Raw genomic sequence first — 15450 nt, 5'->3', positions numbered from 1 at the left:
ACAGTGATTCCTTTTTTTTTCTAAAAAAAAAGAGGAAAAAAATCCTAACATGCTTTGAAAACAAGTTTTAAATTTTTTTTTAATTATTACTATTTATTTGTTAACAAAACTCACAAAAAAATTTCAAACCTTCAGATAGATCAGAAATTGCCTATTTTTTATTATTCTTTTTATTTAAAAAGAGCTTGAAATGATTAAAAATACATTGATTAATTCTAAAAAATAAGTGATTAAATTACATATTTTATACCATAGTTGCAGTTTGATACTTTAAACAATGGCGATAATCTTTGATGCAAAAAGGGAAAACTCTCAGATGACTCTTTGATGCAAATGGGACACCAATTTATATTTAAAATATTTTTTTAAATGTTAATAAAAATATTCTTTAAAATATTTTTTTTCTGGCTCTCTAGTTACAAGTAAAAATCTATTTGGGTATTTTAGTTATAAAAATCAATCTAAGAGTTACTAAAAAAAATTCTGTAACATTTTCGCAATTATATTTGCATTAAAATCTGAAAAAGCAAGTTGAATTTTTTTTTTTATCTGTAATCAAAAATTTACCAATTGATTTTGTAAATTAAAAGAAATTTCAATGATGAATAATTGTTGCTCTTAGATCTAAAATATGCAACTAAGTGTAAATTTGAAAAATTATTGTTTGGAAGTGAGCCGTGTTTGAAAGATTTTATCTTTATCGAAGAAAAAGACACTAGTGTTTCACAACAATAAATTACGAAAATGCTAAAGATGATTATTTTTCACCTTATTTTGGAATAAATTAATGGAAATTAATTTTTTAAAAAAAGTAAAGAACATGCGTTTAATATAAATTCTGCGTCAAATGTTTAAACTTTGAGGGCTCTTAGAAGCTTTTACGCCAAAGAAAATTTTAAAAAAACCACGTTTTAAATGCCTTGCACTTGAAGCTACTTTAGAATTTTAAATTATGCAAATCCTCGGGCTGTGAAGAATAACCTGAGCTTTAGAACGGACGAATAGCTTAAATAATTAAAAAGTTATTAAAAACATTTTCCAGCGACATGAAAAGCATTAAAATCAATAAATGAATCTCAGTTTTTGCACATTTTTATGAGTTTACATAATGCAGATCTGGAACCACTTTTTAAAATATAAAGGAAAATAAAATTTTAAAAAAAGAACTTTTTTTTCTTCATGGAACTGTGGCTTTTTGTAATTGATATTTTGCATCATTTTGAGAATTAGCATACTATAAAACAACAGCTAAAGATACTCAAAACTTAACGCAACACCCATGAACAGCTGTTACAAACCCACAATAGTTATAAAAATAGCATATTATTTGCTATAAGGCGTTAATCCATGCCACTACACAATTCTTAAAAAAATGAAGATTAAATTTATAACAGACGTGAATAATGAAACAATCCAATGAGCGAAAATACCACATACTTCTGGAGAAATAATTTATTTTCCAAAGTAATTTCTTCCAAAGAAAGTAATTATTTCAATACGTCAATAATTTCTTCCAAAGAAAATAATTATTTCAATACGTCAATTTGTCTACCGAACTGTGCAGTTAGTTACAACCAAATTGAGACTTATTGTTTTTATTTCATTTATCTCACAGATAAAAGCACTTTCAATATTTATTTTTAATTTAGCAAAGCTTATAAAAATATTTTTTTAACTTGCTTAAAAAAATTAATAATAAATAAAAATTCGCACTTTCCAAACGAAGTTTCATTTTAAACATATTAACAACTATTATCACTTTACAATTAAAAATATAAAAAAAAGATTTGTTTTATTCTCTTGATTTTCTCATCGTAATTTGGCGGCAGCAGGTGTTGCAAAACAAAACAAAGGGTTAAAATAACTAGAAAAGAAATCTCATGACTTTTCCCAACCTTGGCGTTGTGTGTGATACGAATCGTAACAATCAAAACAACAGAAGAAAAAATATTCATCTCAACGTAAAGAAATATAACAAAAAAGTTATCAAAGTAATATGAAAAACAAAGAAAAAATACTTGCATAGCTGGTTCATCAAATCTAACGCTAGAGAAGCTCATTTTCCGCGGGAAAAATTGTTTAACTTAGCATATGCGTATAAAAGAAAAACATATAAATTTCAGGGCCAAACTTTAAAAAGAGAGGAAAAAAATTTTTGTAGCAAATATTTAATCGATAGAAAGGGAAAATCAACTATTTCGAAAACGTCCCGTTATTTAGGAGCAGTTGATATATTTATTGGATATTTTATTATTAAACAATATCACTTTGAAAAAATTATCTACCACCATTTACAAAAAAATTTAACTCCTTTTTCAGGTTTTTACATTTTACTACGAGTTTAACTCCGATAATCTAAAAATTTTTTGGTAACTTTTAAGACTGGTTTTTAAAATTTAAGAAATACCAAAATATATTTTTGCTATTAATTAAAGCGTCAGAAAAAAAAATTTACATACGGGACACCGGTATCCCATTTGCCTCAAAGGGTTAAAAGATGATATGAGTAGAATTGAAAATAATTTTTCTTTGTTAGTGTCTGACGTTAATGCATTATAATTAATTTACTTATTTTTTCTGAAAAACATCCAGGAAATAATGTTTACATTGCATTGAAAGCGATACTTATATAGATCTGAAAATTCATAAGTGAATGTACCAATTATAAAACATTAAGAAAATTACACTGTATCAAATCTGTAGAAGAGAAAATCTAGTTAAGACAGCCTTAAGGGGGGGGGGGTACAATCTTAAAAGTGAGGCAGAACCTCCATATTTAAGCTACTCAAAACGAAAAAATACGGTAAGGTTTAATGTCACAAAAAAAAGGGAGCTGTTATTTGAAAGCTCTGTCGTCATGCAAAATATAGCATTTTAGCAATAGGCTACATTTAAAATATGGTAAGTTTGTAAATGTTATTTATTTCAATCAGGTTATATTTTGTCAATTTTTAACCAGCACGTTCTATGCAAAATAATGTTTACAAATTACGTCAAGCTGACATAAGTTGTCAACATGAATGAAAACTACAGTTGTGAAGAAAATAAAAGTTTTGTCGAATTGTTTTATGATGTTTCGAATGTTACTGTATCTCTACATCGCTTGGACTTATTTTTTAAAAAAAGGCAAAAATTTAAAACTTATTGAGTTTAATAATTTTTTTTATCTAAATGGAAAAAATTTCGTCAAACTGATGATTAAAACTAGTGTAATTTTGCATGCATTTAAGACGTTTGTCCGTTTTGTTTTAAGTCCAGACGATTATGTTTTCCACGATATGTTAAAAATTAAAGATTTGCAACGAGTTTAATTCACTACGAGCCTCTTTTTATTTTTCTTCGCAAAAGAGCACCATTTCGCAGGAAGAAAAAAAAAAAACTGTTCGAATTGTCGTGTCGTGGAGTAACAACAGTTGCGTGTAAATGCAAAATATAATAAATCCTTACAGATTTAGAAGACCGGTTGATGCTGATGCCCTCAAGGCATAAACCAGGATTGGATGGGAATTTTTTAGATCTCTTCTATTTGATGAGCAGAGGTTTATGCATGAACGAGTTAGAAGCAAAGGATGATGGCCCGTTAGAAGGCAATGAAAAAAATAACGATTTACCAACCACCACCTTGCAATCTTACTCGTTATGCCTAATTGCAATCGGCAAAAAAACACACGGTTTTAATTTTTTTTTCTTTGATCAAAGCGATGTTTGAGGCTTTAGATCTTGTCAGGAGTCCGAAGAGAAATTAAAAATCGCTGCGCGAGAAAGAGAATTATACACCTGTTGGAAGACAGTTGATGAGGATTGTGACTGGGCCTATTGTTATACCGTCACACCATGTAACAAGCCAGGGGTCTGTCCAGACATTTTGTGAAAGGTCCGTTTTTCGTGAAATTGTGAAAAAATTACTCACATTTTTTCAATCAGGGTCCGCTTTTATGAATTTGTGCAAATAGGGTCCGTTATTGCAAAAAAAAAAACTTTTTCAAGGAGTTTTTAAATTGTAAAGACATGCATGATAATGCTCAACACTGTAAAATTATAATTAAAAAAATTAAATTTTAAAAAATAAACAACAATTGCTGCTTCTAAATTAGAGATGCAACATACAAATATTTGGTATTTTAGCCTATACTGCTGTACGCAGAATATTCATTTCGGACGAATAATGGAAGAATTGTCTGCCGAAGACAAAACTTAATTCATTTACATCCATCTTTCTTTTTTTCTACCCTGGAAAGGGTTTATTCGATTAACAAAATAATAATGAAGATAAACAAGTTTGTGAAGGGTCCGATTAAAAGAAAAATCATTTTGTGAAGGGACCGTTTTTAAGTTAAAATATTTTGTGAAGGGTCCGTTTTTAAGTTAAAATATTTTGTGAAGGGTCCGTTTTTATGGAAAGATATTTTGTGAAGGGTCCGTTAACGGACCCAAATTTCTTCTAAACAGACCCCTGCAAGCTTATCCAAAATTACCTGGGAATGAAATTAATTGCAAAGGGAATCGGCAGATAGCCAATCACGGCAATAATGGTTCTTCTTGTAAACAATGATGGCAACTGAAATAGAGTTTACAGGTGAAAAAAATATTACAATAGAACGTTAGATCAAATAGGACGGAACGCTCAACGGATGAAACTTACTTTTACAATGTTCGATGATAATTTTTATAATAGGAGTTATAAAATATATTTTGCAATACTTAATTAAAGTACCAACGATTTTTCTAATTGTGAGAAAACTGAAGGAAAAAAATAGGTATTTAAAGTGTAAATTCGGAGTAAAAACGACTGGGGAAATAAAATTAATTGCAAAGGAAATCAGCAGAGAGCCATTCAAGGCAATGATGGTTCTTCTTGTAAACAAGATGGTAACTGAAATAGAGTTTACAAGTGGAAAAAAATATTACAATAGAACGTTAGATCAAATAGGACGGAACGCTCAACGGATGAAACTTACTTTTACAATGTTCGATGATAATTTTTATAATAGGAGTTATAAAATATATTTTGCAATACTTAATTAAAGTACCAACGATTTTTCTAATTGTGAGAAAACTGAAGGAAAAAAATAGGTATTTAAAGTGTAAATTCGGAGTAAAAACGACTGGGGAAATAAAATTAATTGCAAAGGAAATCAGCAGAGAGCCATTCAAGGCAATGATGGTTCTTCTTGTAAACAAGATGGTAACTGAAATAGAGTTTACAAGTGGAAAAAAATATTACAATAGAACGTTAGATCAAATAGGACGGAACGCTCAACGGATGAAACTTACTTTTACAATGTTCGACGATAATTTATAATAGGAGCTATAAAATATATTTCGCAATGCTTAATTAAAGTCCCAACGATTTTCTAATTGTGAGAAAACTGAAGGAAAAATTAGGTATTTAAACTGCAAAATGGGAGTAAAAAACTTCTTCAGAGTTAGAATTTACTGCCATAAAAAGATCTATCATATAACCCAATGCGATATTTGTATCAGTGATAAAATTCAATATGATAATTGCATCGGTTATACAATTCAACATGATAATTGTATGTGTGTTATAAATCAATATAATAATTGTATCGACGTTACAACTCAATATAATTGTGTCGTTGTAATAATTCCATATGTGAATTATGTTGGTGTTGATATGATAGTTATATCGAGGACATAATTCAATATGATAATATATGTTATAACTATAAAGGTGACGTGATAACTATAAAGGTGATATAATTAAATTTGATAATTGTTGGATAATTTTTAGTGGTGATAATTTGAACAATTTTCGAGTTGTATGTTATATCAATCAACGAATTTCTCAAAATGTATTTAAATAAATAAGTAGTAAAAATGTTTCATTACTTTTCAACTATCAGTTAGGAAATTAAAAATATTTGCAGATCTTCACAAACATTTTCAACTAAAACAATGTCTATGCTGGAAAATTAAAATCTTAACGTATTTGCAAGTATAGGCACTTAAAAGATTTTAATAGTTTGTATAACATTATGTAATAGTACACATGTGTACTGCTGTGCAACATCATGATGAAGTGCAGATAAAAAAGTGCTAAGCCAACATACAAATTGAATAAAAAATAAAAAAAACGTGGATGCTTAACAGGATATGTGACTTTTCTTAAACTATGATTTGGATGCATGACTATGCGGTTTAAACTATGATTTGGCTTTATATTTTATTGACAAACTTCATTACTCCATTTCCTGTTTAGAAGTGAATTGGTGTATTGTTTAGATTATAAAGCTTAAAGATCTAATGTCCAAAGCGATTTGGGTCATGAAGAAAGCAATTTCAAATCTGACAATTATTTTGTCATCAGTATTGCTTTTTTAACAGTGAATTTACTTACTCATCTAAATACTAAGTTAAAATTATTTTGTTGTAACTAATTCTTTTTTAAAAAAACATGTATCTGAACCTATACGAATAAATGATCCTTATAGTTTCTATTGTAGAACTTCCGATAGTATTAATTAATTTTACGTCTTTTAAGCATAACGAACAATTCAGTACCTCAAATGATAATAAAGGTTCTAATTTATACGCTTAAAAATAGAGGTTCTCTCTCTTCTTCATCCGCAACCCAAAACTATTAAAGATCGGTTACTAATAATAATTATACTTTGTTTAATGAATGTTCAATGTTACATAGATTGTTAGAAATAATATATTGTTATAATCCAGACTTACCTGTACGGCACTGTTGAGAAAACAGTTGTTTTGACCAGGCATATTCAGTAACCCTTTGGTGCTGACTGTAGCACCCTTTTTGGGGGTCATCATAAAATTGGGATCATCCTGAACAATTGGACCTACTGTCCCTGGAATAGGTCCTGGCGTAGGCGCCATTAGGCTTTAAAATGTTTAATTCCAACTTAGGTTTGGTATAACATGTTACTGATCCTAAAAGAAAAATATGTATGCATTTCAGTTTTACAATTTATTATTTTACATAGCTGAGTCTATAGTGTATGTAATATGAATATAGTATATTCAAACGATAAAAAGAAAAATCGCAAGAAATATTAAAAATTGTTGATCAAAAAATCGGTTTATTGTTGGAACTATAATGTCGGCCCCGTTTAAACCTATTTGTCCCATCACTATAGAATGCAAATGTGCAACCTTAAAACAAGGAGTTAAATTGAATTGAGATATTTATTTTTTTGTTTTAAAAATGATTTATTAACTCTTTCTAAAAAATTTTAAACAAAAAATACCGTTATAGAAATAAATAAGAACATGAAGTAAAAACATAATGCTTGCACTAATATATCAATACTAATTCATTTAGTAAATTTTTAAAGCAACAAAAATTATGTCTTAGCAAGTTTCAAGTTTAAATTAATCGCACTCCTTCTTATAAGATCAATTCGTTAGAGATGTAGCCATGCTTATACCTCATGCAATAATTTTTAAACCCTTAGCTGACACACATATGCACTTTCCTTTCAGCTATTCACAAGGGAAAAAAACTTTTTTTGAGCTGGAAATGTTTTTAGGAGAAATTTTTTGCAAAAAGACAATTATAAATTTTAATTTGAAATTGATGCAGTTTGAGTTAAATTTATAATACATTCAACTATCTCGGTTTATAATTGGTTAATCCAAACATATTTTATAGATCAAGTAAACAAATATTATAAATGAATACAATTCANAGTTCAGAGGGGGGGGGGGAGAAATGGCTAACAGTGTCCTGAGAAATATGAGTTGCTTGCAAATTGCCCACTATGCAAATTGAAACAAATATTCATTGTTTTGCCAGAATTGGTGTTTTAAAAAAACTATAGATAAGTCACGTTAAAGAAAAGTGTTGTTTTGCTTTAGCAATAAAATAAATTTTCTGCAATGGTTGTTTATAAATACACAAGTGGGCGACCTTAGTGCTAAAATACAAACTAAGGCAAACAGCGTTAAAGAGCATAAATATTTTCGTGCTTTTTAACGTTGTTTGCCTTAGTTTGTAATGGTCGTTTATGTTTATACCACGAGACAGAAAAAAAAACCATTTTCGTCGAAAATAAATTAAATTTTAATTTCAAAACTAAGATTTGTTTTGATCATTAATATTTCATATTACATGCTTCTCATCGTTTTACAAAAAATAAATAAAGTAAAAATAAATAAATACTGCAAAAATGAATAAAATAAATTAAAAGTAAATAAATATAATTACGACAAATATAGAAAGAAGAGATTTAGTCATTTATTTGCAAGCAAATAAACTAAAACATTTTATACAGCAGAATAAATGGGTTTGTAACTTAATCTACAAGCATTTACTTAAAATATACAATCATAAGTCTAATCAGTAATGTGTTTAGAACTTCAACTATAAACATTTACTTAAAATATACAATCATTAGTCTAGTCAGTAATGTGTTTAGAACATAAACTATAAGCATTTACCTAAAATATACAATCATAAGTTTAGTCAGCAATGTGTTTAGATCATAAACTATAAACATTTACTCAAAATATACAATCATAAATCTAGTTCATAATCTAGTTTTCCACACATTAATAGCATTCATAATTAAACAATTTATAATTACTAAATATTTTTATTTTACTTTTTAATTAAAATAATTATTTCGTTTAATAATTCAACTATTTAGACTTTAATGTTACGGCAGTAGGCGGAAAGTTTAATCAAAATATTCAAAATTTGATGTGAAAAATATCAGAATTATCTTTCGAATATATCATATAAATTTAAAATTGAAATTATCGTATAAATATAAGCATTAATATAGCATAATTATCATATAAATGAAATAATATAAATTATCATATAAATGAAATTATCGTGTAAATTGAAATTATCATATAAATTTAAAACATATGGAATGTCAATATTAAAATTCAGATGAAATTTTTGCTAATAAAGTAATCCTCACAAAAATGGGGGGAAAAAACAGGTTAATAAGGTAAAAAAAAATTTCAATAAATTTCCCAAAAGCGTTCTTTTTATACGATTTTTGAACAAAGTAGCATAGAAAAAAAAAGAAAAATTAAACTAACAAATAAATTCCAAACTATAAAATAATTTAAAAATAAACGTAATGCATTACTTTATAACGTGAATTTACCTTGAATTGTTCAAAGTAATCCCATTTTTCAATAATAAAAATGCTCCGATTTAATTCCAAATGACAATTGCCTTCTCCAAAAGTATCCATATTAACATCAAACACAGTTTCTGATAAGTATCACATCAAAGAGTTTCAATTTCAACTAACATTGAAAGATCATTTAGGTCCTGGCTGAATATCCGTAAGCTTTAAAAACTATGTCATCCTCAGAAATTCCCACCATTTCTTGACGACCAAGAGATTTCAAGAGGCAAGTGTAATACTCAATCTCTTTATAGGTTATGGATATTAATGATTGCGAATATCCAGATCATCAATAATGACCCTTGAAAGTGGCTAAGAGTTTCTCTAGTTTGTGATCAGGTCTACTTAGTAGCAATATAAGACGAGATTATTACGTTGCTCTTACAACTTAGAAAGTGTGTTAATGTTTTTGATGGTGATTTTGGTAGCTTATTCAATTTTGTAATTTATAATACTATTTTTTTTTTTCGGATTAACTGAGGAATCAACAAAACTTAAACCCAAGAACTATTAAGGTTTTTTTTCTTAGGAATATTATAACTTTATTTGTTACTTTTTGGTGTGTTTCTGTTGTTGTTTTTATTTAAAGATCTAGCTTGTCTAGCTTGTCTAAACTTGTAATTCTTATTTCATTCTTTTTATTATTTTCTTAAAGAAAAAAATTTATGATTTAAAATCTATTTTCAAGGTGTTGAACTTCATAAATATGAAATATAAAGCCACATTATAAAATATTTTCTTTATCTCGAATTAACAATCTAAGGCAGTGTTTCCCAAAGTGTGGTACGCGTACCCCCAGGGGTACGGGAACAGTTTAGCAGGGGTACGCGTTCTTATGCGAAATGTTTTGCAACAAACGAAAATTTCAAAACATTTTATTTGAAAACAAAGCTAGCCATGAAAATTTACGATTATACGTATTTTTCTATTGGATATTTTTGCAGAGTTAACAGCTAATAATTAGCGGTGTCCACAGCCAGTTGTGATTTTTATTTTTTGTGCGATTTTTTGTAAAAAATTCCTTCATTTTTTTATTAGGGGTACTCAGCGCAACGAAAAATTTAGAAAGGGTACACAAAAGTCATAAGTTTGGGAAACACTGATCTAAGGTAAGATCCAAAGACATGTTTTCCATACTTTTTACGATTGGCACATTGTTTTAGATACTGAACATCTGTTGTTGTTGTCTTGTCTCGTTTAGTGACTTAATATTTCTGAAAGTTAGGGGGATGAGTTTTGAGCACCTAGTATTATTTCTAGAATTGTAGAACATTAAATTCTATTGATAAAATATGATTTTCAGAATATTGTTATCTTAAAAAGATGACAATTTGGAGTCCCCCTCCGGTGTACAGTGAAACTTCGTTGAAATTCATCACAAAAATGACCATATTTTTAGTTTTACCGCTTTTCCAAGTTGCGATTTGCCGTAAAATATTATACCGTAATTTTTACAGTAACATTTACTTAATTAGAGTGATTTAGTGACTTTACAGAAATTATTATTACAAAAATTACGAAATATCAGACTTTTTGTTGATTCTATCTGTAATTTTTTAAAGTGAAGGCTCTGTATCAAGCTTTTTAATTAAATATAGCGATTGTCTAGCAAGAACATATTTAAATTAATAAAAATAATTTTCTTCCCTCAAATTACTCTTTCCAAATAAATAGTCGTGCAGGAAATAGACGGAAGTGAAGAAACAACTTTTCTCCCAAAAACATAATATTTCGTTGCCATTCGTAAAACAAATAGTTTAGAACAACAAAATCATCAAATAATAATTACGATAAAATAACACGGAAGAAACAAGCTCAATTAAGAAAACAAAGCACGTGGGAAAAAAACGTCTTCAGGATGACATTGCCGAAGGTAAAGCGTCTTAAAGGAAACAAATAAATCAGATTAATGTTCATTTTGTTTCTTAATTTATGGAAACATCTTTATCAATAATGATTATGAAACTGCAGCGGAAGAGAAACCTGGAAGTTAGCGATTGAGAAATTAATGACAAGAAAATTTTCACAAATCTTAGAAATGTCGGTCTAGTTTCTTCGGAATGGGTGCGATTTGTCGTCATTGAAATTCAACAAACGTTCTACCTTTAGAAATATTTAAAAGATTACCACGATGTTGCGACTGACTTTCGCAAGAGTTAATGCTTGAGTAAAATTATGAAAGTAATTTTTGATGATAAAAGGTGACGAGAATTTTAATGAAGATTTTTTGGTTTGGAAAGATCTAAACCATTATCTTTCACAAACTAGCATGTTTAATTGAATTTATACAAGCTGGTGGTAATGCTATAGCGTAGCAATGACTTAACAAGGCAAAACTATAACTGTACTAGTTTCAAAATCTATAAAATTTCAAATTTTTCATGGTACTTTTCGATTAGCCGAGGACAAGCGAAAAGTCGTTAAAAAATGTAGACCTCAGCCAACTTTTTTGAATTTTTTTTTATATATTTTGATATATATATACTCCAGAAACTTGAGCATTTTTATTGCTTTTATAATAATTATATGTTTTATAAATCTGAACTTTTAACAATTCCTAAAATTATTTAAAAGCTGCACTCAATATGTTTAAGCTAAAGATTGGTATCTTATTCATAATCTAAATCCTAATTCGTAATTCTAATTCAGAGTATTAATAATCAAAACACATAATTTTCCCTTTCAAAGCATGAAACACCGGAGTCTATCTCATCTGTCAAAGGCTAATTGTTTAGGTTTTCATTAATTATCATATAAAAAATAGGTCAACAAACAACTCGGAACGCATGCAAAAAAGAAAAAGCCGCAATCAAATACTCGCACCACTCATCAAATTTCAGAATTACTGTATCATTTATTCGATAAAATTGATGCAATTACAAAATTTAATGACTTTCCTAAACTGGACACAAGGTTTCAGTTAATCTGTAAGTCAATTAAACGCAATTAAGCTCCTTATAAATCAATACGCTCTCCACGTTTTTATGCATCGGTAAAACAGATTTAATATGAAAATTAATGAACACCTTTCAAGAATTTACGTACCTGTATAAGATATTTAATATTAAGATTAATGTGTGGCATTGAAGTATTTAAGTACCTTCATAGCAGATTAAAATATAATATTAATCAAGTGCCTTTTAAATACTTATGTATCTGTATCTGATTTAATATAAAATATTATATTGAGAAAAAAAAGTATGGTAAAACTACCAGAATACGGTAACATTTAAGTGTTTTTGGTTCTCTGGGAACACCAAAAAGTGGTAATTTTTACTGAAGCACTTAGGTCATGATTTTGGTAATGGTTTTGGTAAATATTGCTTCATAATGCTTGATAAAATTTTGTAAAATTAGGTAATATTATCATAATACCTTAGAGCCTGGCATAAAAACTATTTAGTTGGTTAAATTTATTTTTCAATTTTGTACTTTTTACTAAATGTGTGGTAAAAAGAACTAAAATTTCGAAAACCAGAATTTCAGGTGAACCGTTACCATGTGAACGGAAAAATTACTAAATGAATGCTTTAAATACCACATATTTTAGTATTTATTTCCAGAACTTTAGTTTTTATAACCCGAAATGTCCCCATAAAGTATGGTAATTTGACCTGGATGTTTTCTCCTAGCATAAAAACGGTATAACGGTATACTTCACCACAATTTTTTCAGCATAATATGTTTTCTTCGAGCATGTTTATAGCCTTAGCAGATTTAATATGAAAATAATTACCCTTCAAACATTCGTGTACCTTTATAAAAGATTTATATTCAGATTAATATGTGCCATTCGAGTATTTACGTACCATTATAATATATTTAAAAGAAACTATAAATTGGACAAGCGTAAAATAATTTATGTTTTGAAATCTATCAAACAACTAATTTTCAGTCGGTAGTACACCAATGCGGAAAAACAATGGAACATATCTACTTTTACTGTCATATAAAGGAGAATTTAATTTCATATATTTTTTGAATAAAAGCAATTTATATGAAAAGGTTCATTATTCCATTGTTGTTGTTTTTTGTCATTTCTGGGAGAAGAGTCATTTTACCGGATTCTCCCTCCCCCCCCCAGTTANCCCCCCCCCCCCCAGTTACGTTGAAATAAAAGTCAAATCGAATGCTTTATTCATAAGATATGGAGAAAAAAGGGTTTGCATGAATTCGAGTTTTTCGGAAGGTTAAAAGCATTACAATCGCAAGAAATTTTATTATGTACCTTTTGACCTGAAAAATAAGCAAAACAAGCGTATACCTCAAAGTGAATTTCTGGCTCAAAACAGCCCGAACAAAGCAAATCCTTAAAATACTTAATGACTTAAAGATGTAATAAAATATTTATAGGATAGATTACGAAGCAATGTTTGACTTTTTGTCCCACGAGAAATATTCTACATCAAGCAATCGCTAGCATAAAAGCCCAAATTTGATTATACATGATCAGAACATGGACCAAGCCATGGATGCACAAAAAGTTGAATTAGTAGAAAGTTGAAATAATTTGTATCAATTGAAAATATTAAAATTAATATTTTCTGTCAGTCATTTCACAGCAGAGTTCCATAACAAATTCAAATTATTATTTTAATAAGTTCTAAATATATTTCTTTTAAATAAGTACGTTATGTTGTAATTTGGTACTTATTAAAATACAACTTTACAAAAGAGTATTTAATGATATTTTCGTAAGTGTACTTTATGTATACACACAGTTAATGAATGGATTATTTAATGAGCACTAAATAAATAATATAAAGTGTCTACATTATTTTATTTCTCAATGAATCTTTATTCTTGCTGTGAGACTGTTGCTTTCTGTGCACGTTAAGCCTACTTCTTCTTGTTATAGCAAATATCCCGTATCAGCAATAAATGGTTTTCAAATTTAATTGAATGATAATTTTAAAAACGATTTATAAAGGAACTACTTTTTTAAATGAGAAAATTATTTAAGAATTCAATTGTTGCTTCTGAGTTAACGCATAAGCTTATTTTACTTTCATTTATTTTAAATAACTGGTTTTGAAATAGTGCACTTCTTTTAAAGGTTGTTTTTCGTGAAGATTCGATATTAATAAACGTTTCAGTAATAGTAACTAAATGTATTTTTCAAACCAATATTGCAAAATTGTAGAAAAACAGAGAGGAAGATAAATGCAATTTACGTAAATATAACTAATATTTAATGGAGAAAAATTTCCTTTGTTTTTAAATCAAATTTAGAAAAATTGTAGATTTTCAACTAAAACTCTTAAAAAAAATAAAAAAACAGTCTCAAAAAAATTATAAACAAAATAGAGAATACAACAAATATGATTTTAAGCGGATAAACATTTACAAAAAATGTAATTCTTATGAAACATAACTAATAGATTCTAATACTTCGCAAAGTAGGTGGAAATTTCTGCAACAAAGTAACTTCGGTTTAAGAAAAATTACATTTCATCATGATGTCAATTCAGGTAGTGAATTCGGAAGCCAACTTTAATCCCTCTTGTCATAATAGAGTTCACTTTCAATTCTACTGAAGATGACTTTCTTCGCTTCGCTTCACTTCCTCTAGATAGAGCGTCCTGCCAGGCCAATGGACCCGTGTAATTACTCTGTACAATCAACGACCATAAAATCTGTTTGGCGAAACAATGTAAGCGTAACCCGAGCCAAGGAAGCACTGAATGTTACCATCCTTTTCTTTCCACCCACAGAGGAAGACAAGGCAAAAGTTAGCAAACAAAGAATCGCTCAGAAGACATGAAAGAAGGCTTTAGAATGGGTATAGAAATACTGACAGGTGTGTTGTTTGTGTGTATCATAATCTTCCATGAAGATTTAACGCAAAATTTAATTTCGTTAAAAATTGTGCTTTTCTTCGAGAGAGAGAGATAAATTGAATCGTAAACGCAAGCTTTTAAACAAAAACATATAATTCCGGCTAAAAAAAAATTTATTTGTTTTCAGATTAAAATTCCAAAAAATGGTAAAGTGGTATCCAACATATAATATGTAAATGAAATAATTCTTTTGGTGATAAGAATATACAGTAATTTATACATAAAAAATATGAATATTATTATTATTAAAATCTAAAAATATAGCAAGCTAAAATCTCAAGCGAAAGTCGCATTTTCATCTCAAATTTTTCTGAATTGATACTTCGAAAAAATGCATGTAACAGTTAAGGAGAATTTCTCTTAAGATATGTTGCGCACCGAAAAATTAAAATGTTCAAAATTAAGATGCTATATTTTGCTTCTCCATAAAATTTCAAAAAAAAAAAATAATAATAAATAATAATAATCATAAATAA

At 28.3% G+C, this 15450-nt stretch overlaps 1 protein-coding gene across 2 annotated transcripts in view; it reads right to left on the bottom strand.

The window, feature by feature from the left end:
- LOC107448674 (uncharacterized) overlaps positions 1–15450 on the bottom strand; it is a 53177-nt gene that overhangs the window by 24717 nt on the left and 13010 nt on the right. For both annotated transcript variants that reach the window (XM_016063971.4, XM_021146330.3), the window contains exon 2: positions 6703–6915. In XM_016063971.4, the coding sequence (XP_015919457.2) occupies positions 6703–6861 (159 nt within the window). In that variant the 5' untranslated portion in view covers positions 6862–6915. The remainder of the gene's footprint in view (positions 1–6702; positions 6916–15450) is intronic.

This window comes from Parasteatoda tepidariorum, chromosome 8, assembly GCF_043381705.1.
Source record: "Parasteatoda tepidariorum isolate YZ-2023 chromosome 8, CAS_Ptep_4.0, whole genome shotgun sequence".
Taxonomy (NCBI): domain Eukaryota; kingdom Metazoa; phylum Arthropoda; class Arachnida; order Araneae; family Theridiidae; genus Parasteatoda; species Parasteatoda tepidariorum.
Note: the sequence above shows the minus strand (reverse complement) of the source record. Positions and strands in the feature narration are given on the sequence as shown.